The sequence below is a fragment of the Euleptes europaea genome, chromosome 19 (genome assembly GCF_029931775.1).
Source record: "Euleptes europaea isolate rEulEur1 chromosome 19, rEulEur1.hap1, whole genome shotgun sequence".
NCBI classification, from domain to species: domain Eukaryota; kingdom Metazoa; phylum Chordata; class Lepidosauria; order Squamata; family Sphaerodactylidae; genus Euleptes; species Euleptes europaea.
In genome coordinates, this window is record NC_079330.1 from 29,232,421 (window position 1) to 29,253,592 (window position 21,172).

Below are 21,172 nucleotides of genomic sequence, written 5' to 3' on the forward strand. Positions count from 1 at the left end.
TTGAACCTTCCCTCTTGAGACATCCCGGCCAGGTAATGAAAATGCAGGTGACAAATTAGTCAAGCAACTGCCAGCTCTTGTTTGCACCAAGGGATCAGAGACCAAACCACAGAGAGATGCAATTATTCTGTGCTGGCGTACAGGAGAGATAATTGTTTCTAGTTGGGAAAACAGAATCTCCATGTTGCCAGGGCCTAAATAAACTTTGCAGTTCAGCAAAGACGTACTTGTTTATTTATTTGTTTACAGCATTTGTTTGTTTACAGCACTTCTGCCTTTACAAGGGCCACCAAGGCCCCAGAGTGTGAAGAAGAAGAGATGGCTTTATATGTCGATTTTCTCTACCTTTTATAAGGAGAAAAGGGCAAGAGTCCAGTAGCACCTTAAAGACTAACAAAAATATTTTCTGGTAGGGTATGAGCTTTTATAAGGAGAATCAGACCTCACTTGGAATACTGTGTCCAGTTTTGGGCTCCACAATTTAAGAAGGATGTTGACAAGTTGGAGCGTGTCCAGAAAAGGGCGACCAGAATGGTCAGAGGTCTGGAATCCATGCCCTATGAGGCTTAGGGAGTTGGGTTTGTTTAGTTTGGAGAAGAGAAGGTTGAGGGGAGACATGATAGCCATGTTTAAATATTTGAAGGAATGTCATGTTGATGAGGGAACTAGCTTGTTCTCTGTTGCTCCAGAGACTAGGACACGGAGTAATGGATTTAAACTAAGAGAAAAGCGATTCCACCTAAACATTAGGAAGAACTTCCTGACAGTGAGGGCTGTTTGATGGTGGAATGCACTGCCTCGGAGGGTCTTTGGAGTTCTTTAAGCAGAGGCTGGATGACCGTCTGTCGGGAGTGCTTTGATTGTGGGAGCCTGCATGGTGGGGGGAGAGTTGGGGTCACTGGGGATGTGGGGGGGGGAGGTAGTTGTTACTTTCCTGCATTGGGCAGGGGGTTGGACTAGATGACCCTGGTGGTCCCTTCCAACTCTATGATCTATGATTCTATGAAACCGGCTTACAATCCCTTCCTCTTCCCAAGGTCACCCAGCTGGCTTCATACGGAGGAGTGGGGACTCAAACCCAATTCTCCAGATTAGAGTCTGCTGTTCATGTGGAGGAGTGGGGAATCGAACCCGGTTCTCTAGATTAGAGTCCGCCTCTCATGTGGAGGAGTGGGGAATCAAACCTGGTTGTCCAGATTAGAGTCCACCACTCTTAACCACTACACCACACTGGCCGCTGTTTCACACTGTAAAATCCAGCTGCAAAGTGCATTGAAAGTGGTTTGAAAGTTAACTGGTTCTCCACCATTTTAACTAAACCTGGCCACATCGGAATTGCCTTAGAAGATCTGTCAATGTTAGATGAAAAATCAGCGTTCAATATTATCAAAATTTTAGACCAAGAACAACAAAAAAATATGTCCATTTACTCCACCAACATGCTCCCCTCTTAATTTAGGTTTACAAGTTAAATATGGGAAATTACAGCAGTACTTTGATATACTTGAGGAACCCCTTCAACGGAGGGCATTTATGCTTGCCAGGCTGAATGCCCTCTTCGGCGGTACTAAATGGCAGGTTTAAAATATTCCTTTTGAGAAAAGATTATGTGTATATGGCTTGAGTCAACATGATACACTACAGCATATAATCATAAACTGTCACCTGCACGACGGTCCTCATAAAAAAAACAATTCTACCCTTGACTGATCAAATGAAATCTAGCCAAGAATTTTCTGTATGCTGGATTTTGTTGAAAGATACTATTCCTGAAGTCACTTTAAAGGTGGTGGAATTTTTGATGGAAGTTGTCAATATTAGGACTATCTCTGCAGAAGAGGGGTGGTTGGGAAGGGCAGTTTCGTAGGAGCAGGGAAAACCTGGAGCCGCCCAAATTTCCTCTTTTGCGCACCTTATTAAAAGCTCAGCAGTCCCATCCTTCGTCAGAGGAAAGGATAAGTGTTATGCATTCCAGTCGGCTTTGAACCCTCCTCTATATAGTCTTGGAATAAAGACATAGTTCTAAATCTCTCCCACACAGCAGAGATAAACCTTCCCTCTCTCCCACCTCATTCGTGTCAAATTTCAGTTGCCTTATAAGGATGATTACGATAACACCGTCTGTCCTTGGCTGTTCATACTGAGTCTCTCTGAATGTCTCTGTTGTATGGGTAAGTAACGGCAAGCCTGAAGACCAAAGTAGGCAGAGGTATAATCCTGTTCCTCTGCCCCGCTGACAACCATTATCTTGTGTTTAACTGAGCCACTGGATTCCCCTACCAAGACTGCACAGGAGAGGATGAAGTAAAAAAAATGTAAAAAGGAATAGGAGAAGAAGAGGAAAAAGAGTTGGTTTTTATATGCTGACTTTCTCTCCCACTTAAGGAAGAATCAAACCGTCTTACAATCACCTTCCCTTCCCCTCCCCACAACAGACACCCTTGTGAGGTAGGTGTGGCTGAGAGAGCTGTGACTAGCCCAAGGTCACCCAGCTGGCTTCATGTGGAGGAGTGGGGACTCAAACCCAATTCTCCAGATTAGAGTCTGCTGTTCATGTGGAGGAGTGGGGAATCGAACCCGGTTCTCTAGGTTAGAGTCCGCCTCTCATGTGGAGGAGTGGGGAATCAAACCTGGTTGTCCAGATTAGAGTCCACCACTCTTAGCCACTACACCACGCTGGCCGCTGTTTCACACTGTAAAATCCAGCTGCAAATTGCATTGAACCTATTTTGTCAGATTGCACAGAGAAGCCATTGAAATTCATAAACATCAGCACAACTTTAACAGAAAAGAAGAGAGTTTAAGAATGAATAAGGCTTGGCTTCCTGTCTTGAAAAACTCCAGACTAACAAAGACTACAGTCCACAATAGCCATGCAGATTAGTTTTGGATTTCACACATTAACAGATCACTTCAGGATACAATGGTTCCATATTAACATACCACACCCTCATTAGCACATTATCTTGATACTTACAGGACAATGGTTAGCACATTACCTTTGTTACTTTTTGCAGGACAATGATTCAGCTCAAACCCAACCCCTTTCTGACTATACATTACTCTTCCTACCCACTTGACACTGAGAGACACTGTCCTTCAGTGTTACTCCTCTGAAGACGCCTGCCACAGCTGCTGGCGAAACGTCAGGAAAGAAAATACCAAGACCACGGTCACACAGCCCGGATAACCTACAAGAACCAATGAACTCTGACCGTGAAAGCCTTCGACAATATTTTGCATTGAAAGTGGTTTGAAAGAGGAGGCTGCCTGGTGTATCTCCGCATGAATCACTGCTGTGGACTGATCTCTTTGCAAAGTACACCAAGGAAGCAGAGTAGAGATTTAACCACTACACCACGCTGGGTCAGAACATGCACAGAAGAGACCTGGGGGTGCTTTTCCAAGCGTGCTCCGTGGAGGAAGGCCTCATGAGCAGCTTAAAGGACCAGTGAAGATTCTATTGCAGGTGACAGTTGGGAAAAAGCGGTTGGTTTACCGGTATTTTTAATGTGGCAGGTTGGCCGTGCGGAGGAACCAGGGTTTGCCAGGTTCTTTTTCCTCTGAAATGCGGCATTGGCATGAGCTGAGCGAACAGAGCTTTCTGTAGTAGGAAGAAATCCTTTTCAAATAGTCCGTCAGTGGTTGGCGTTGGACACGTGACCGGTTCCCCGTTTGACTTACCACAGGATCTCTGAAGAAGAGCCTTTTCACGATATGGTCTGATGACGGAGAGTCTTCCTTGCCATCCAGGGTGCTACTTCAGATGCTGACATGACTTGCTGCCTAAGGACCCGTTTGGGGACAGAAGTCATGCAGGGAGCATTTTTGCCTGCCCAAACTGGCCATCACCGTTGGTTGTCCTTGAGCTACCTGAGCTACCTTCTTGGCAATCCCAAATCTGCTCGCAGTTTCCGCCATGCCTCAGTTAAAATGTTGGCCAGTGTGTGTTGGCTTCAGATTTGAAGGTCTCCTTGTAATCAGGGCTTTCCCTGAGCGGCTTCTACAAGACATGCTCTTGTGGTCACGAGGGCACCAAGAACTTCGACTGGAGCTGGCAGAGGCTGAAAATGGGTAGAAGCATGTTCACAATCTGATTGGTGGCAATGGTTTCCGAAAAGAGAATCGAGAGAGTAGCACTGTTCTCTACTTGCTCGTCGGGGAAGGACTGTGGCTCAGTGGTAGAGCATCTGCATGGCATGCAGAAGGTCCTAGGTTCAATCCCCAGCATCTCCAGTTAAAGGGACTAGGCAGGTACGTGATGTGAAAGACCCCTGCCTGAGACCCTGGAGAGCTGCTGCCAGTCTGAGTAGACAATACTGACTTTGATGGACCAAGGGTCTGATCCAGTATAAGGCCACTTCATGTGTTCATGTGTCTAAGCTCTGCTTGAGGCTCTGCAGGATCTTCCTGGGCACTTGCTGGACATACGCTGTCAGCTGGAAGTCCGAGAGGGGAGCTTGTCTTCACCCTTCTGTCTGGAGCAAGACAATTCTCATTGGAGACATTGGCCACCCAACTGCCTGGAACTGCCAAGGGTTGCGAGGTGCCGGGTGGAGTTTTCTGCAGAACACAGCTGCTCCTGAGCGTTGCCTTTTTCGGCATACAATTCACATTGGGATAGTTTGTGTTGGCTAAAGCTGGCAAACATGGTCAGTTTATCAATAATGGCCTCAACCATGTTCTTGGCGATCCAGTTAGGGGAGGACAAGGGGATCTTCGCTGTCCAGAGGCCCGAACTGGACATATCGCCTTTTCCTGAGAGTTGTATGAAGGGATTTATTGTTCCTCTAGTGAAGCCCCTCTTTCTGACAGTATCCAGGTAGATATTTTTCAGATTGGCCTGCAGTTTTTTCCAGGATGTTTTCTATTACGTCCTCAGCCACAGGGCTGGAGATCCCCAAGAGACTTTTTTCAGGGATACTTGAGAGGTGGCTGCCAAAGAAATTTCCCCAGAAGGATTCTGGGAGATCTGGGTGGGGGGGCGATGGAGACAGAGCGAAGTGCAAGTTCCAAGTCACTTAAGATCCTCTGGAAAAGGTTTTCTAGAAGAATGGCAAGCATCAGGGTGAGATGTGGCTTCAGTTGGGCTAAAACGTTTTGAAGACCTTGTAGTGCTGAGGCCTCTCTTAGCTGTGCCCAGAAGTCCACCTTCCCTGGCGTGCTCAGCGTCCAACTGACACATCCATGCAGGCATTCCAGACCCTCGACCCTTCTGAGGCAGTAATTGCAGATGGCCAGCCAGTTAGTCTGTAGCACCAGATGAAGGCAGGGGTTTGGTAGCACCTGCCGTGGTTTCCTAGCATACACACACCAAACAGCATCAACACTCACAAGGGCAAGTCCAAAGATAAGCCAAAATCCAAGGGTCCAAGCCGAGGTCCAAACTGTTTACAGCAAGATCAGGAGTAAAGAGACGCACATCTACACTCTTCCCAGCTGCTTATCAACAACGTAGGCTTGCCAGCTCCGGGTTGCGAAATTTCTGGAGCTTTGGGGGGGTGGAGCCTGAAGAGGGCAGGGTTTGGGGAGGGACTTCAATGCCATAGCGTCCAATGGCCAAAGCGTCCATTTTCTCCAGGGGAACTGATCTCTGTTGGCTGGAGCTCAGTTGTAATAGCAGGAGATCTCCAGCTAGTACTTGGTGGTTGGCAACCCCTGCGAGATGTACTACCAGAATTGATAACGCTGACTGAAATAGGCCTTACTCTCTACCTTCTTTCATCTTGGGCATCAGAAAAATCATTCTCTTTTGTAGGTGTGACCCGCGGGCACTGCTCTGTCTCCGAGTCATCTAGGCACCAGCAGCCATCCAAGTCTTCACCTGGCAAGGTGCCACTGGGTTTCCTCACCCCTAAGTGGTTTCTCTCCCTCTTTCTGTACATCACTGCCACCATCTGGCCTGTGTAGGAATGACCCACTGAGAGGACAAGGGCTCTCTGCATCTGCAGTCCAAGCGTGGGGCAAGCCTGTCTGTGTTATACAGAGTGAGTTTATCATGAGAACACGAGTAAGAAGAAATATATTCTGTGCTGAATAATCCTAGAAGTTGGTTCTTGTAGGTTATCTGGGCTGTGTGACCGTGGTCTTGGTATTTTCTTTGAAGGAGAGTGTCCTTCAGTGTTCCTCCTCTGCAGATGCCGGCCACAGCTGCTGGCGAAACGTCAGGAAAGAAAATACCAAGACCACGGTCACACAGCCCGGATAACCTACAAGAACCAATGAACTCTGACCGTGAAAGCCTTCGACAAATCCTAGAAGTATTTATTTATTTTTTAAATTATATTTTTCATAGTTATAGCCCGCCTTCATTCCCAGTCCAACCAGGCTCAGGGGATCAGTTCACCTGGAGAAAATAGCTGCTTTGGAAAGTGGACGCTATTAGGGTTGCCAGCTCCAGGTTAGAAAATACCTAGAGGTTTTGGGGGTGGAGCCTGAGGGGGGAAGGGTTTGGAGAGGGAAGGGACTTCAATGCCATGGAGCCCAATTGCCCAAGCGGCCATTTTCCCCAGGGGAACTGATCTCTGTCGCCTGGAGGTCATTTGTAATAGCAGGAGATCTCCAGCCACCACCTGGAGGTTAGCAAATACAAAATAGCAGAAAAACAAGCATTCAATAAATGCAAAGTATGTCTTTGTTCGATTTAGGCATATAGTTAACATACAATTATATAATCATTGTCTGTGCAATATTATGCAGGATAAATCATAAACAACTTGTAATTACAAATGTCTGAATCCCATTCAAAGAGTCTTTGTGCGAATATCTCGCCAAACTTGCACCAAGGAGACATGGATATATTCTCAATAACGTCCAGACTTGGTAGTGGAAATAGCAGGTATCTTCTGTTGCTGCTGTTTGGAGTATATTACTCCTAAGTAGAACAAGTGGCAATAGTAGATCACGTATATATAATACAGGGTGCCGGATATTCCCTGTTTCGACCTCTAGAGGGGGTGGTCTTCTTCAGCTGCCACTGTTAAAAAATCATTTTCATATTGCCATCAACTGATATATTTTTTACAATTATACATACTAGACCTGATGTAACATTTACATTTTATAAGGTCTTGTATACCATAAATATGTATTGTGTTACAATATATTTGCCAAATGGAGAGAAATCAATGCATTTCAAACAATATATAATATCATATCAATATATTATACGTTACTCACACTCAGGCTGTATAATAACACGCTCCTCTGTTGGGTGGGATCAGTTGTCCTTACTGCTCAACACAAAGCTTGGTTGAGTTAAAACAGTTCAACTGATTACATGCATCTGTTGATATATAGTCTTAAAGGCACAGTATTAGTGTTACAGAGAGCTATACAAATCCATTGATGTATTCAAACCATGAAGATATAAAGAACAGTTTGGAAATGATAATGTTGGGTCTACTCGTGAGTAACACACAGGAGAGTTTAAATTCTTGACATTGTGAAGTGTCTTGTAATAGCTCTCCTCGGGGTTTGTTATTTGCTCTAGTCAAAGCTGTTCTTATAACTGTTTGTGATACTGTCTTGCAGTTAAGTCCTTCACCAGTTGGTTTGCTGCCTTATTGTATTCGTGCAATTCTGTGGCATTCCTCTTTAAGCGAAGGAATTGGCCATATGGGAGGTTGCGTTTCAAATGGAGGGGATGAAAGGAATTGTAGTGTAGTAGGGAATTTCTATCAATGGGCTTCCTGTATGGCTTGACATTAAGGGAGCCACTATGTTTCTTATATATTATTGTGTCTAGAAATGGAATTTGTAATGTATTGGCTTCTCCAGTGAGACGAATATTGTCGTCTTGGATATTAATCCATTCTTTAAATGCTGAGAAGCTTTCCATGTCTCTTGTTGCTATTAGGATGTCATCAATACATCTTTTGTAAAGAAATATTGAATTGTTAAAGGGATTGTTTGGAGAAATAATGAAATTGTGTTCAAAATAAATCATATAAATATTAGCTATAGATGGAGCACATGCACTCCCCATAGCAACTCCTTTTGTCTGTAAATAAAAATCATCCTGAAACATAAAAAAATTGTGTTCTGTGATAATGTCCAATAAATCAAGTAGGAAATGTGTGGGTGGTTGTAAAATCTGGCGAGATTCAAGGAGATCTTTAATAACGTGTCTAACTATGTCTGTAGGTACATTTGTGTATAGTGCATTGACATCAAGTATACCCAGTACTGATTGTTCGGGAATCCTAACTTCTTCTACCACTGATATTAAATGGCGGGTATCTTTAATATATGATTCGGTTCTAAGGGTGTATTTATGTAAATATGACTCTAAATATTGTGCTATAGGATCTAGTAAAGAATCTATCCCAGCTATTATAGGTCTCCCGGGTGGAGGGAATTGACCTTTATGCACTTTTGGGAGAATATAGAATATAGGCATTTCTGGGTATTTATTATATAAATATTCTGCCGTTTCAGATGTTATATAGTCAAGAGATAGTGCATCATTGATGACAGTATGGATAATTAACTGGACTTCTTCCGTAGGGTCATGGGACAGTTTGTTTAGCTGGCGTAGAGCCTCTTTTATGTAGTTTTCTTTACTAAGAATTATGGTAGAGCCGCCTTTATCCGCCGGCTTCACCACAATGTCTTCATATGTGGCTAATTTGTTTAGGGTTGCCCAATCCTGTGCTGTAAAGTTCTGTTTATGTATTTTTCGTTTCTCCATATTTTTATGTCACTTAGAACCACTTCATTAAATGTAGCTATAAGGTGGCTCGTTGTGTTAGGGACATATTTAGATTTTGGTTTAAATTTCTCACGAGTAGACCCAACATTATCATTTCCAAACTGTTCTTTATATCTTCATGGTTTGAATACATCAATGGATTTGTATAGCTCTCTGTAACACTAATACTGTGCCTTTAAGACTATATATCAACAGATGCATGTAATCAGTTGAACTGTTTTAACTCAACCAAGCGTTGTGTTGAGCAGTAAGGACAATTGATCCCACCCAACAGAGGAGCGTGTTATTATACAGCCTGAGTGTGAGTAACTTATCATATATTGATATATTATATATTGTTTGAAATGCATTGATTTCGATCCATTTGGCAAATATATTGTAACACAATACATATTTATGATATACAAGACCTTATAAAATGTAAATATTACATCAGGTCTAGTATGTATAATTGTAAAAAATATATCAGTTGATGGCAATATGAAAATGATTTTTTAACAGTGGCAGCTGAAGAAGACCACCCCCTCCAGTGGTCGAAACAGGGAATACCCGGCACCCTGTATTATATATACGTGATCTACTATTGCCACTTGTTCTACTTAGGAGTAATATACTCCAAACAGCAGCAACAGAAGATACCTGCTATTTCCACTGCCAAGTCTGGACGTTATTGAGAATATATCCACGTCTCCTTGGTGCAAGTTTGGCGAGATATTCGCACAAAGACTCTTTGAATGGGATTCAGACATTTGTAATTACAAGCTGTTTATGATTTATCCTGCATAATATTGCACAGACAATAATTATATAATTGTATGTTAACTATATGCCTAAATCGAGCAAAGACATACTTTGCATTTATTGAATGCTTGTTTTTCTGCTATTTTGTATTTGCTAACTAACTGTATAGCAGGCCAACCTTTATTTACCACCTGGAGGTTGGCAACCCTAGGCATTATACCCAGCTGAGGTCCCTCCCCTCCCCAAGCCCTGCCTTCCTCAGGCTCCATCTCAATCTCCAGGTACTTCCCAACCCAAATCTCCAGGCAACAGAGATCAGTTCCCCTGGGGAAAATGGCCGCTTTGGCAATTGGACTCTATGGCATTATAGTCCCTCCCCTCCCCAAACCCCGCCCTCCTCAGGCTCCGCCCCAAAAAACTCCCGCCGGTGGCGAAGAGGCACCTGGCAACCCTACCACGGTTGCTTGGGAGAAAACAGCTGCTTTGGGTGATGGACTCTAGGGCATTAGACCCCACGAAAGCCCCTCCCTTTCCTAAACCACACCCTGCCCAGGCTTCACCCCCAAATCTCCAGGGGTTTCCGAACCCAGAGTTGGCAACCTTATAAGTGGCGAGAGTCCAGTAGCACCTTAAAGACTAACAACAATATTTTCTGGTGGGGTATGGGCTCCATGGCATTGAAGTCCCTTCCCTCTCCAAACCCTTGCCTCCTCAGGCTCCACCCCCAAAACCTCCAGGAATTTTCTAACCTGGAGCTGGCAACCCAAATAGAGTCCACTTTCCAAAGCAGCTATTTTCTCCAGGTGAACTGATCCCCTGAGCCTGGTTGGACTGGGAATGAGGGCGGGCTATAACTCTGAAAAATATAGTTTAAAAAATAAATACTTCTAGGATTTGTCGAAGGCTTTCAAGGTCAGAGTTCATTGGTTCTTGTAGGTTATCCGGGCTGTGTGACCGTGGTCTTGGTATTTTCTTTCCTGACGTTTCGCCAGCTACAGTGAGCTGTGGCTCACAAAAGCTCCTACCCTACCAGAAAATATTTTTGTTAGTCTTTAAGGTGCTCCTGGACTCTTGCCCTTTTCTACTACTGGTATCTGAAGTGACCGGTGGCTCATGAAAGCTCATACCCTACCAGAAAATATTTTTGTTAGTCTTTAAGGTGCTACTGGACTCTTGCCCTTTTCTAGTACTGGTATCTGAAGAAGTGACCTGTGGCTCACGAAAGCTCCTACCCTACCAGAAAATATTCTTGTTAGTCTTGAAGGTGCTACTGGACTCTTGCCCTTTTCTACTACTGGTATCTGAAGAAGTGACCTGTGGCTCACGAAAGCTCACACCCTGCCAGAAAATATTCTTGTTAGTCTTGAAGGTGCTACTGGACTCTTGCCCTTTTCTACTACTGGTATCCGAAGAAGTGACCTGTGGCTCACGAAAGCTCCTACCCTGCCAGAAAATATTCTTGTTAGTCCTTAAGTTGCTACTGGACTCTTGTGGCTGTGGCTCATGAAAGCTCCTACCCTGCCAGAAAATATTCTTGTTAGTCTTGAAGGTGCTACTGGACTCTCGCCCTTTTCTACTACTGGTATCGGAAGAAGTGACCTGTGGCTCACGAAAGCTCACACCCTGCCAGAAAATATTCTTGTTAGTCTTGAAGGTGCTCCTGGACTCTTGCCCTTTTCTACTGCTGGTATCGGAAGAAGTGACCTGTGGCTCACGAAAGCTCACACCCTGCCAGAAAATATTCTTGTTCGGCTTTAAGGTGCTACTGGACTCTTGGTCTTTTCTCGCTGTGGCTCACGAAAGCTCCTACCCTGCCAGAAAACATTCTTGTGAGTCTTGAAGGCGCTCCTGGACTCCTGCCCTTTTCTACTATTATAAGTGGCGCTCATCCAACACTGCGCTGGCGGAAGAAGGGCAATGGGGAGACCCGCCGCTTCCATGTCGCCCACCGGGCATGCGCGCTCCGGGAACCGCCCTTCCCCAGGAAGCGCCGGAGCGCCGACGCAGCCGCGGCTCCCTCCCCGCCGACGCCGATTGGGCGCCGCCGCCGCCTTTTCCCGCGCGTGCGCAGCCGCGGCCTGCAGCCTCCGGACCCGGCCTTGCCAAGGGCGCGAGGATGGTGGGCGCCACTCCCGCCCACAGCCCCGTCAGCCTGCGGGAGCTGCTGCTGGCCGGGGCGGAGGGGGGCGGCGGCGGCGGCAGCCCCACCCCCACCTCCCCCACCCCCACCCCCACGCCGGGTCCCGGGGCGGCGGGCCCGGCGGAGGAGGAGGAGGTGTGCGTGGTGGGCGTCTTCGGCAAGACGGCCTTGCAGCTCTGCTCCGAGAAGGCGGGCCTGGTGAACACGGTCTGCGACCGGCAGGTGTTCCCCCTCTTCCAGCGGGAGGTGGAGGCCCGGGCGGCGGGCGGGGCGGGCGTGGAGCTGGCCGCTGACTCCCCGTCGCCTTCCTCCTCCTCTTCCTCCTCCTCCTCCTCTTCTTCCTCCTCTTCCTCTTTGCAGGGGGATTACAACCTCCTGCAAGCCTACTACAGCCCGGAGTGCAAGGTGCTGTACCTGGTGCTCACCTCCATCTGCGACAGCCGCCAGCTGCTGCAGGCCTGCCGGGACCTCGACGCCCTGGGGGACGGCCGGGGCCCCGGCGGCCTGGGGGCTCGCCCGGCCCCGGGCGGCACCCTGCCCCACGCGGAGGCCCACGAGTTCTGGAAGCACCAGGAGAAGCTGCACTGCCTCAGCCTGCTCTACCTCTTCTCCGTCTGCCACGTCCTGCTGATGGTCCACCCCACCTGCTCCTTCGACATCACCTACGACCGGGTCTTCCGGGCTCTGGACGGGCTGCGGCAGAAGGTGCTGCCCTCCCTGAAGGCCGCCATCAAGGACTGCCCCGTCGGCAAGGACTGGAAGCTCAACTGCCGCCCTTGCCCGCCCCGCCTCCTCTTTCTCTTCCAGCTCAACGGGGCCCTCAAAGTGGAGCCCCCTCCGGGCAGGGGGCAGGAGCTCTGCGGGCACCTGGAGAAGCCGCCTCCGAAGAAGCATTCGCCCAAACGGAGGCTCCAACACGCCCTGGAGGACCAGATCTACCGCATCTTCCGCAAGAGCCGGGTGCTGACCAACCAGAGCATCAACTGCCTCTTCACCGTCCCGGCCAACCAGGCGTTCGTCTACATCGTGACGGGCGGCTCCCAGGAGGGCGACGACCCCATCGCCGTCTTGCTGGACCAGCTCCGCAGCAACTGCACGACCCGGGAGGCGGAGTCCGTGCTGGGTCCCTCCTTGGCCGGGCCCAGGAGGTACCAGATGATGCGGCACGGGCGCCAGCAGCTCTCTTTCCACGTGGAGAGCAGCAGCTCCGCTTCTTCAGGCCAGCTGGTGGACTGCACCTTGAAGGAGTTCCTTTTCCAGCACGTGGAGCTCGTCCTCGGCAAGAAGGGCTTCGACGACAGCGTGGGCAGGAACCCCCAGCCGTCCCACTTTGAACTGCCGACTTACCAGAAGTGGGTGGCCACGGCCCTGAAGCTGTATGAAGTAGCCATCGAAGGCAAAGACAGCGACCCGTCTTCTCTCGCTGGGGAGCTGACTTCCAAGATTTTGGGCAGCATCAAAGTCTTGGAAGGCTACTTGGACATTGACACCAAGTTCTCGGAGAACCGCTGCCAGAAGGCCTTGCCGATGGCCCACAGCGCGTACCAGTCCAATCTGCCGCATAACTACACCATGACGGTGCATAAGAACCAGCTGGCTCAGGCCCTGCGGGTGTACAGCCAGCACGCGCGGGGACCGGCTTTTCACAAGTACGCCCTGCAGCTGCATGAAGACTGCTACAAGTTTTGGAGCAACGGACACCAGCTGTGTGAAGAGAGGAGTCTGACGGACCAGCACTGCGTGCACAAGTTTCACTTGCTGCCCAAATCGGGTAAGTTTAGAAGAAGAGTTGGTTTTTCTATGCCAGCTTTCTCTACCACTTAAGGGAGACTCAAACCAGCTTACATCTTCCTTCCCTTCCCCTTCCCACAACAGACACCCGGTGAGGTAGGTTGGGCTGCAAGAGCTGTGACTAGCCCAAGGTCACCCAGCTGGCTTCATGTGTAGGAGCGGGGAAACAAACCCAGTTCACTAGATTAGTGTCAGTTGCTCATGTGGAGGAGTGGGGAATCAAACCCGGTTCTCCAGATCAGACTCCAATGCGCCAAACCACCACTCAACCACTACACCACGTTAGGGGATAATTACTTCTCTCTCCACCACCTCATTTTATATAGGTGTCAAAATTTTGGAGAGTTATGTTCCTACAAAGGGGCTCTGCCAGCAAATCTAGTTTATGGGCTACAACAAGAGTCCTCAACATTTTTGATCCTATGGGCCAGTGTGGCGTAGAGGTTAAGAGTGGTGAACTCTAATCTGGAGAACTGGGTTTGATTCCCCATTCCTCCACATGAGCCGCGGACTCTAATCTGGTGAACCAGGGTTGATTCCCCCTCTCCTCCACATGACCAGTGGAAGCTAATCTGGTGAACCGGATTGATTTCCCCAGTCCTACACATGAAGCCAGCTGGGGGACCTTGGGCTAGTCACAGTTCTCTTAGGGCTCTCTCAGCCCCCACCTACCTCATAGGGTGTCTGTTGTGGAGAGAAGAAAGGAAAGTGATTGTAAGCCGGTTTGATTCTTCCTTAAGTGGTAGAGAAAGTCGGCATATAAAAGCCAACTCTTCTTCTTCTTTGGAATTCTGACACAGCATGGTGGGCAGAGCCATAAAATGGCTGCTACAAAATTGGAGGCGGAGACAGCCACAAAATGACTACTGTAGCTTACCTTCAGTCACACAGTGGAGATCCACGTGTGGTGGTGGTGGCTGCTACTAAAGCAATGTTTTTAAAAAACTGCACTGCCATTCAGAAGCCTTGCTGGACAGAGCCCCACCTGGCCCCGCCCACTTTATAAAAACTCTTGATGGGCACCAGGAAAGGTGTTGCTGGGCGCCGTGGTGCCCACAGATACCACTTTGGGGACCCCGGGCTACATTGTAGTGTAGGAAACTATACAGCCAATGTCTGCTAAACTTTTCACAACCCAAAGGAGTCCAGATGGACAGCTGTGTTGGACTGTAGTAGTAAAATAAAACAGGAGTCAGTGGGATGTAAACAGTGTTTATTCCAGCATAAGTTTTGAGGAGGTAAAGCTTCCTTCATCATGTGCATACCTCATCATGGTCTTTTTTAATTGGATCTTTAACCTGGCCTGTCTTAACGACTCAAGGATCAGTAAAAAATATTTGGGATAATACAGTGGGGGGGGGGGGAGCTATGGCCCTGTATGCTCACCAGAAAGTTTTGATTGGTTCCAGAAAAATATATATTCCTGGTTTTGATAGTTCACCATGTTTTCACTAAGGACTAGAAACTTTCTTTTTTAAATTGTAGGAAGATAGGAGACTTATGCTTCTCAGGCTGTTGAATTCCATGCACTGTAAGACTTGAGTGAAGCTGTCAGATGAACTGACTTCTCCAAAGGGGTGTAACAAATGCTTTTTTGATTGGCTTCACCTCAAAGGAGAAAAACCTGAACCAGATCGGAATCCACCAGTGTTATACCACAACAGCCGAGCTCGTTCCACTGGCGCCTGCAATTGTGGGAGGAAACAGGCGCCCAGAGATGATCCCTTTGACATCAAAGCGGCAAATTATGATTTCTACCAGGTAATCTATATATTGATTTCTCAGTTCCTTGACTAACACTCTGAGTGTCTATCCCTCAACAAAGAAAATGTGGCTTTTTATTTATTTACAAAATGTATACTCTGCTTTTCTACCTTCATCAGAGCCACCGAGTGGCTAACAAATTAAAAACGAATGTAATTTATTTTAAATATTTATTCATTATGGAGTTTTATTTAAAACATTTATTCCTTAAAACATTCTTCATTTCGGAGCTCAAGGTGGCTTACAACATAGATGCGTGTGTGTAAAGTGCCATCAAGTCGCAGCCCACTTACGGCAACCTGTAGGGCTTTCAAGGCAAGAGATATTCAGAGGTGGTTTGCCGTTGCCTGCCTCCACGTCATGACCCTGGCATCCCTTGGTGGTCTCCCATCCAACTCCTAACCAGAGTTGCCCCTGCTTTGCTTCCGAGATCTGATGAGATCAAGCTAGCCTGGGCCATCCGGATCAGGGCTACAACACAAATAAAATACATACAATAAAATACATTAAAACGTTTAAAAATTAAATTCACAACTCAGGACTGCTGGTAAACTTTAACCAAATGCGGTTAAGTTTGGTTGACCAAATGCAGTAGTGAAAAATATGTCTTAAAGACCATTAAAACCAAACAAAAACACAGCATTAAATCCAAGCTAAAATACACATAAAGATAAAGGTAGTCCCTTGTGTAAGCACTGGGTCAATACTGATCCCTTGGGTGACGTCACATCCCGACGTTTACTAGGTAGACTGTGTAGTCATCTACACTGTACCCACAGCAAGCTGGGTACTCATTTTACCTACTTCGGAAAGATGGAAGGCTGAGTCAACCTTGAGCCGGCTACCTGAAACCTACTTCTGTTCAGAGAAGTCGGTTTCAGGTAGCTGCCTCAAGAGAGACCCATCTGAGAATGAAAAAATAAAGAGATGAACTTTTAATGGGCATTTTAAATGGCAAGCAGAATACCATCTGGAGGAGAGAAGGGGAAATGCCCCTGAGTTATCCAGATGTATCTTGGGAATCTTCATGCTGCTGGGAACGTAGCTATCTTTATATTGAAATTTTTAACACATTACTATCTCTTCTCCCCCCCCCATCCCCCACTGCCCCCTTTCAGCTACTGGAAGAGAAATGTTGTGGGAAACTGGACCACATCAGCTTCCCCGTATTTCAGCCAAGCACGCCAGACCCAGCACCTGCCAAGAACGAGTCTTCAGCCAGCCCTTCAGAAGGGGAAGCAGAAAAACTGAAGGAGAAGGAACCACAAACTCAGGGCGAAAGCACCAGTCTGAGCTTAGCTCTCAGCTTGGGTCAGTCCACAGATAGTTTGGGTACCTACCCTGCAGATCCACAAGGCGGAGGGGACACCACCGAGGCGCATGGGCAAGCCACAGAATCCAAAGGTGAAAAGAGGCCAAGCTTGGTAGACCGTCAGGCATCCACAGTGGAGTATCTCCCTGGCATGCTCCATTCGAATTGCCCAAAGGGCCTCCTGCCCAAATTTTCCAGCTGGTCGCTAGTGAAACTCGGCCCTGCCAAAGCTTACAACTTCCACACTGGCTTGGACCAACAGGGCTTCATCCTGGGGACAAACTACTTGATGCCTTGGGACATTGTTATCAGGACAAGGACCGAAGAGGAGGGCGACCTGGATACAAATTCCTGGCCGGCCCCTAACAAGGCCATTCCCGGGAAGAGAAGTGCGGTCGTCATGGGGAGAGGAAGGCGTCGAGATGATGTGGCCCGTGCCTTTGTGGGGTTTGAGTACGAAGACGCCCGTGGCCGAAGGTTCATGTGTTCTGGGCCGGAGAAAGTCATGAAGGTGATGGGAGGGGGACCCAAAGAATCGGCCATCAAAGCTCTCAACTCCGATATGCCTTTGTACATCTTGTCATCCAACCCGGGGCGAGGACTGAAGCCGCACTATGCTCAGCTGATGAGACTTTTTGTCGTGGTTCCTGATGCCCCTCTCCAGATAATACTGACGCCTCAGGTAAGATGGGCGCTATTATGGAAAGACGGGAGCCTCTGACCACAAGAGAAGAAATGATCTCATGAAAGTCGCTGTTTTTTAAAGAGAGCCAGTGTGGTGTAGTGGTTAAGAGCAGTAGTTGGGAGCGGTGGACTCTGATCTGGAGAACCGGGTTCGATTCTCCACTCCTACACATGAGTGGCGGAAGCTAATTTGGAGAATCAGGTTGATTTCTCCACTCCTACACATGAAGCAAGCTGGGTGACCTTGGGTCAGTTATAATTCTATTAAGAGCTCTCTCAGCCTCACCTACCTCACAGGGTGTCTGTTATGGGGAGGGGAAGGGAAGATGATTGTAAGCCAGTTTGATTCTGCCTTAAGTGGTAGAGAAAGTCGGCATATGAAAACCAACTCTTCTTCTTCTTCTAAACTGTTCCACGGAAATGCTCAGGTTTTCCTGATTTCCTTGGACAAAGAGTGGGATAGAAACATCCTAGATAGGTACAAACTGAACGGGTGGTGGTGGAAAGTGCCATCAATGCAGCCCAACTTATGGTGACCCTGTGGGGTTTTCAAGGGAAGAGATGTTCAGAGGTGCTTTGTCATTGCCTGCCTCTGCAAAGTCACCCTGGACTTCCTTAGTGGTCTCTCATCCAAGTACTAACCAGGGTTGACCCTGCCTAGCTTTGAGATCAGATTAAATCGGCCTAGCCTGAAGCATTCATAAGAACATAAGAAAGGCCCTACTGGATCAGACCAAGGTCCATCAAGTCCAGCAGTCTGTTCACACAGTGGCCAACCAGGTGCCTCTAGGAAGCCCACAAACAAGACAACTGCAGCAGCATTGTCCTGCCTGTGTTCCAAAGAACCTAATATAATGGGCCTGCTCCTCTGATGCTGGAGAGAATAGGGATACATCATGACTAGTGTCCATTTTTACTAGTAGCCATGAATACTCCTCTCCTCCATGAACATGTCCACTCCCCTCTTAAAGCCTTCCAAGTTGGCAGCCATCACCACATCCTGGGGCAGGGAATTACACAACTTAACTATGCTCTTTGGGCAATTAACTATTCAGCTCAGGAACTGAATGAGTACCCCTAGAATTTTCCCCAGAATCCTCTGACGTGTGCTGGGATTGTATGGCAGACATGGAAGGATTACTCCTCAGACAAGTCGCGTGAAAAGGGATCCCTGAAAGTAGACAGCTTTAGAGCCCCTGGGCTAAAACACCCCAATATGATCACAATTCTGCAATACTAAAACATCATGTTTTGTGTAGTGTTCTGAAGTGTTCAGAACAATTGACATATGCTGTCTCAGTAATCCATACAACATCCTTGTAAAGAAGGCCAACAACAAAACATCAAACACATGTTTTGTGTAGTGTTCTGAAGTGTTCAGAACAATTGACATATGCTGTCTCAGTAATCCATACAACATCCTTGTAAAGAAGGCCAACATTATTCTCATCAGATTGGGGTTTGAGGCTAAGAAATGGTAGCTTGCTTATGGCTGACTCAAGAGAATGATCAGGGGCCTGGAGACCAAGCCCTATGAGGAAAGGCTGAGGGAGTTGGGAATGTTTCGTCTGGAGAAGAGGAGGGTGAGGGGGGACAGGATTGCTCTCTTTGAGTATTTGAAGGGCTGTCACTTAGAGCAGGGCAGGGAGCTGTTCCTGTTGGCGGCAGAGGATAGAACTCGCAATAATGGGTTTAAATTGCGGGAGGAAAGGTACCGGCTGGATATTAGGGGGAAATTTTTTATAGTAAGAGTTGTTCAACAGTGGAATCAGCTACCTAGGGAGGTGGCAAGCTCCCCTCACTGGCAGTCTTTAAGCAGAGGCTGGACAAGCTCTTGTCAGGGATGCTCTAGGCTGATCCTGCATTAAGCAGGAGGTCGGACTAGATGGCCTGTATGGCCCCTTCCATGATTGGCACTGGGGACAGGGTGGCTCACAGTTGATCTCAGTTTCTTAGCCACCATTCTGTGTTCTGCACTCAGACTAGGGTTTTCTGGAAGAATTGTTCTGCTGGTGCAGGAGTGGATATTTTTGGTGTTGGGGAGGAACAATTTGGTTAACTCCTTGAGGGTTTTTAAAAAGCTTTTTACAGTGTTAAAATGGAATTAACATTATGCAAAATCACAGCAGCTCTGAAACACCTGAAAGGGGGGCGGGCAGAGATTATTGGCAGCAAGCCATTTGGTGTCTGAACTGGGCTTCTGAATCTACTGTTGAATCAGTTTGAATCGATTAGGGAAGAGCTGTGGCTCAGGGAAGAGCCTCAGCTTTGCATGTAGAAGGTCCCAGGTTCAATTCCTGGCATCTCCAGTTAAAAGGACCAGGCAGTAGGGGATGGGAAACACCTCCCACCTCAGACCCTGGAGAGCTGATGACAGTCTGAGTAGGCAATACTGACCTTGATGGACCAATGGTCTGATTCAGCATAAGGTAGCTTCATGTACATTTGTGAGTCTGTGCCTCAACAGAAAGTTAGCTGCTTTAAAGCTAGGTGTAGCCCTTTTGTTCAGTAGGGGCTGTGGCTTGACGGGAGAGCACGTGCTTGGCATGCAAAAGGTCCCCAGTTCAATCCCTGGCATCGCCAGTTAAAGGGTCTGAGATGGCAGGTGCTCGGAAAAGCCTTGAGACCCCAGAGAACTGCTTCCAGTTAGAGCAGATGGTGCTCAGCTTGAGGGTCAAATGGTCCAACCTGGCATTCGGCGGCTTCTTATGTTTGTATACTTCTGTTGATGTACATAAGTGCCATCCAGTTGCAGCCGACTTATGGCGACCCCAGCCAGGGGCTTTCAAGGCAAGTGAGAAGCAGAGGTGGTTTGCCCTTGCCTTCCTCTGCAGAATCTTCCAGTGTGGTGTAGTGGTTTAGAGTGGTGGTTTGGAGCGGTGGACTCTGATCTGGAGAACCGGGTTTGATTCCCCACTCCTCCACATGAACGGTGGAGGCTAATCTGGTGAACCGGATTTGTTTCCCCACTCCTGCACACAAAGCCAGCTGGGTGACCTTGGGCTAGTCATACTCTCTCAGCCCCACCTACCTGACTGGGTGTCTGTTGTGGGGAGGGGAAGGGAAGGTGATTGTAAGCCGGTTTGATTCTTCCTTAAGTGGAAAAGAAAATCGGCATATAAAAACCAACTCCTTCCTCCACCTCTTCTTCTTCCTCCTCCTCCTCCTCCTCCTCCATGGGCTGCCGTCCAAGTACCGACCCTGCTCAGCTTCTACACCATACCGCCTTCCCTCCCATGCTTCTATTGAAGGGGAAGAAATTAAAATAGCTTTGTTAAATTCACCTGTTGGAGTCACTGAAACTGTTTTCTCCTTGCTTTTCTCTTCTCCTCCCCCCTGCCAGGTCCAGCCAGGGCCACCTCCTTGCCCTATATTTTACCCCGAGAAGCAAGAGATAACTCTTCCTCCTGACGGACTGTGGGTCCTTAGATTTCCTTACGCTTATGTGACAGAACGGGGGCCCTGCTTTCCTCCGAAAGAAAACCAGCAGTTGATGAGTTACAAGCTTATTCGAGGAGTACTGAAGGCCGTGGTACAGTAGGAGCCGTTGGACCTCAAAGACTGAAATGACGTTGGAAGTTATTTTTTTCTTTTCCCCTCCCCCCATCATTCCCCTGAAACGTATGACGGGTTTTGATTACTAACTGCTGGGATTCTGAAAGCAATCACTGTTTTGATTTCATGAAACCAGTGTACCTGAAGGCCCCATTTTTGAAACGATGTATGTGTGCCAAAAATATACTGAGGATGATAGGCGTAGTAATACTAAAGGCAGGTTCTGGCTTAAAAAAAATTGTGGATCCAAATGAAGGGGAAAGGGGGGGGGGGAGAAACTATGAGATGTTCCTTTGCTGCTAACCCATTACAGTCCTATATAATGTGTATAATATGTATGGGGGAAGAGAAATGATTTGTAAAGCAGCCATGCGATGCAGCATCTACGTAGGTTCTGGATCCTTGCAGGAGGATGACGGACAGTCATTTGTGTGTAAATAAATGACTGCCGAAACAGAGTCTTGAAATTATT

At 47.5% G+C, this 21,172-nt stretch overlaps 1 protein-coding gene across 1 annotated transcript; it reads left to right on the forward strand.

Moving 5' to 3' along the window:
* The first annotated feature begins 11,570 nt into the window (after positions 1 to 11,570).
* On the forward strand, positions 11,571 to 20,740 carry SMG8 (SMG8 nonsense mediated mRNA decay factor). Its single transcript, XM_056865241.1, has 4 exons — positions 11,571 to 13,365; positions 15,001 to 15,146; positions 16,268 to 17,143; positions 20,489 to 20,740. The coding sequence occupies exons 1-4, from the start codon at positions 11,571 to 11,573 to the stop codon at positions 20,684 to 20,686; spliced, it is 3,015 nt and encodes a 1,004-aa protein (XP_056721219.1). The 3' UTR covers positions 20,687 to 20,740.
* Positions 20,741 to 21,172: the final 432 nt, after the last annotated feature.

Bases quoted from the DNA above. Each gene is read 5' to 3' on its own strand.
- SMG8 (XM_056865241.1), top strand. From the start codon at position 11,571: ATGGTGGGCGCCACTCCCGCCCACAGCCCCGTCAGCCTGCGGGAGCTG. The intron at 13,366-15,000 runs GTAAGTTTAGAA...TTCACCTCAAAG, and splicing joins TCACTTGCTGCCCAAATCGG to GAGAAAAACCTGAACCAGAT. The intron at 17,144-20,488 runs GTAAGATGGGCG...CCCCCCTGCCAG, and splicing joins AGATAATACTGACGCCTCAG to GTCCAGCCAGGGCCACCTCC.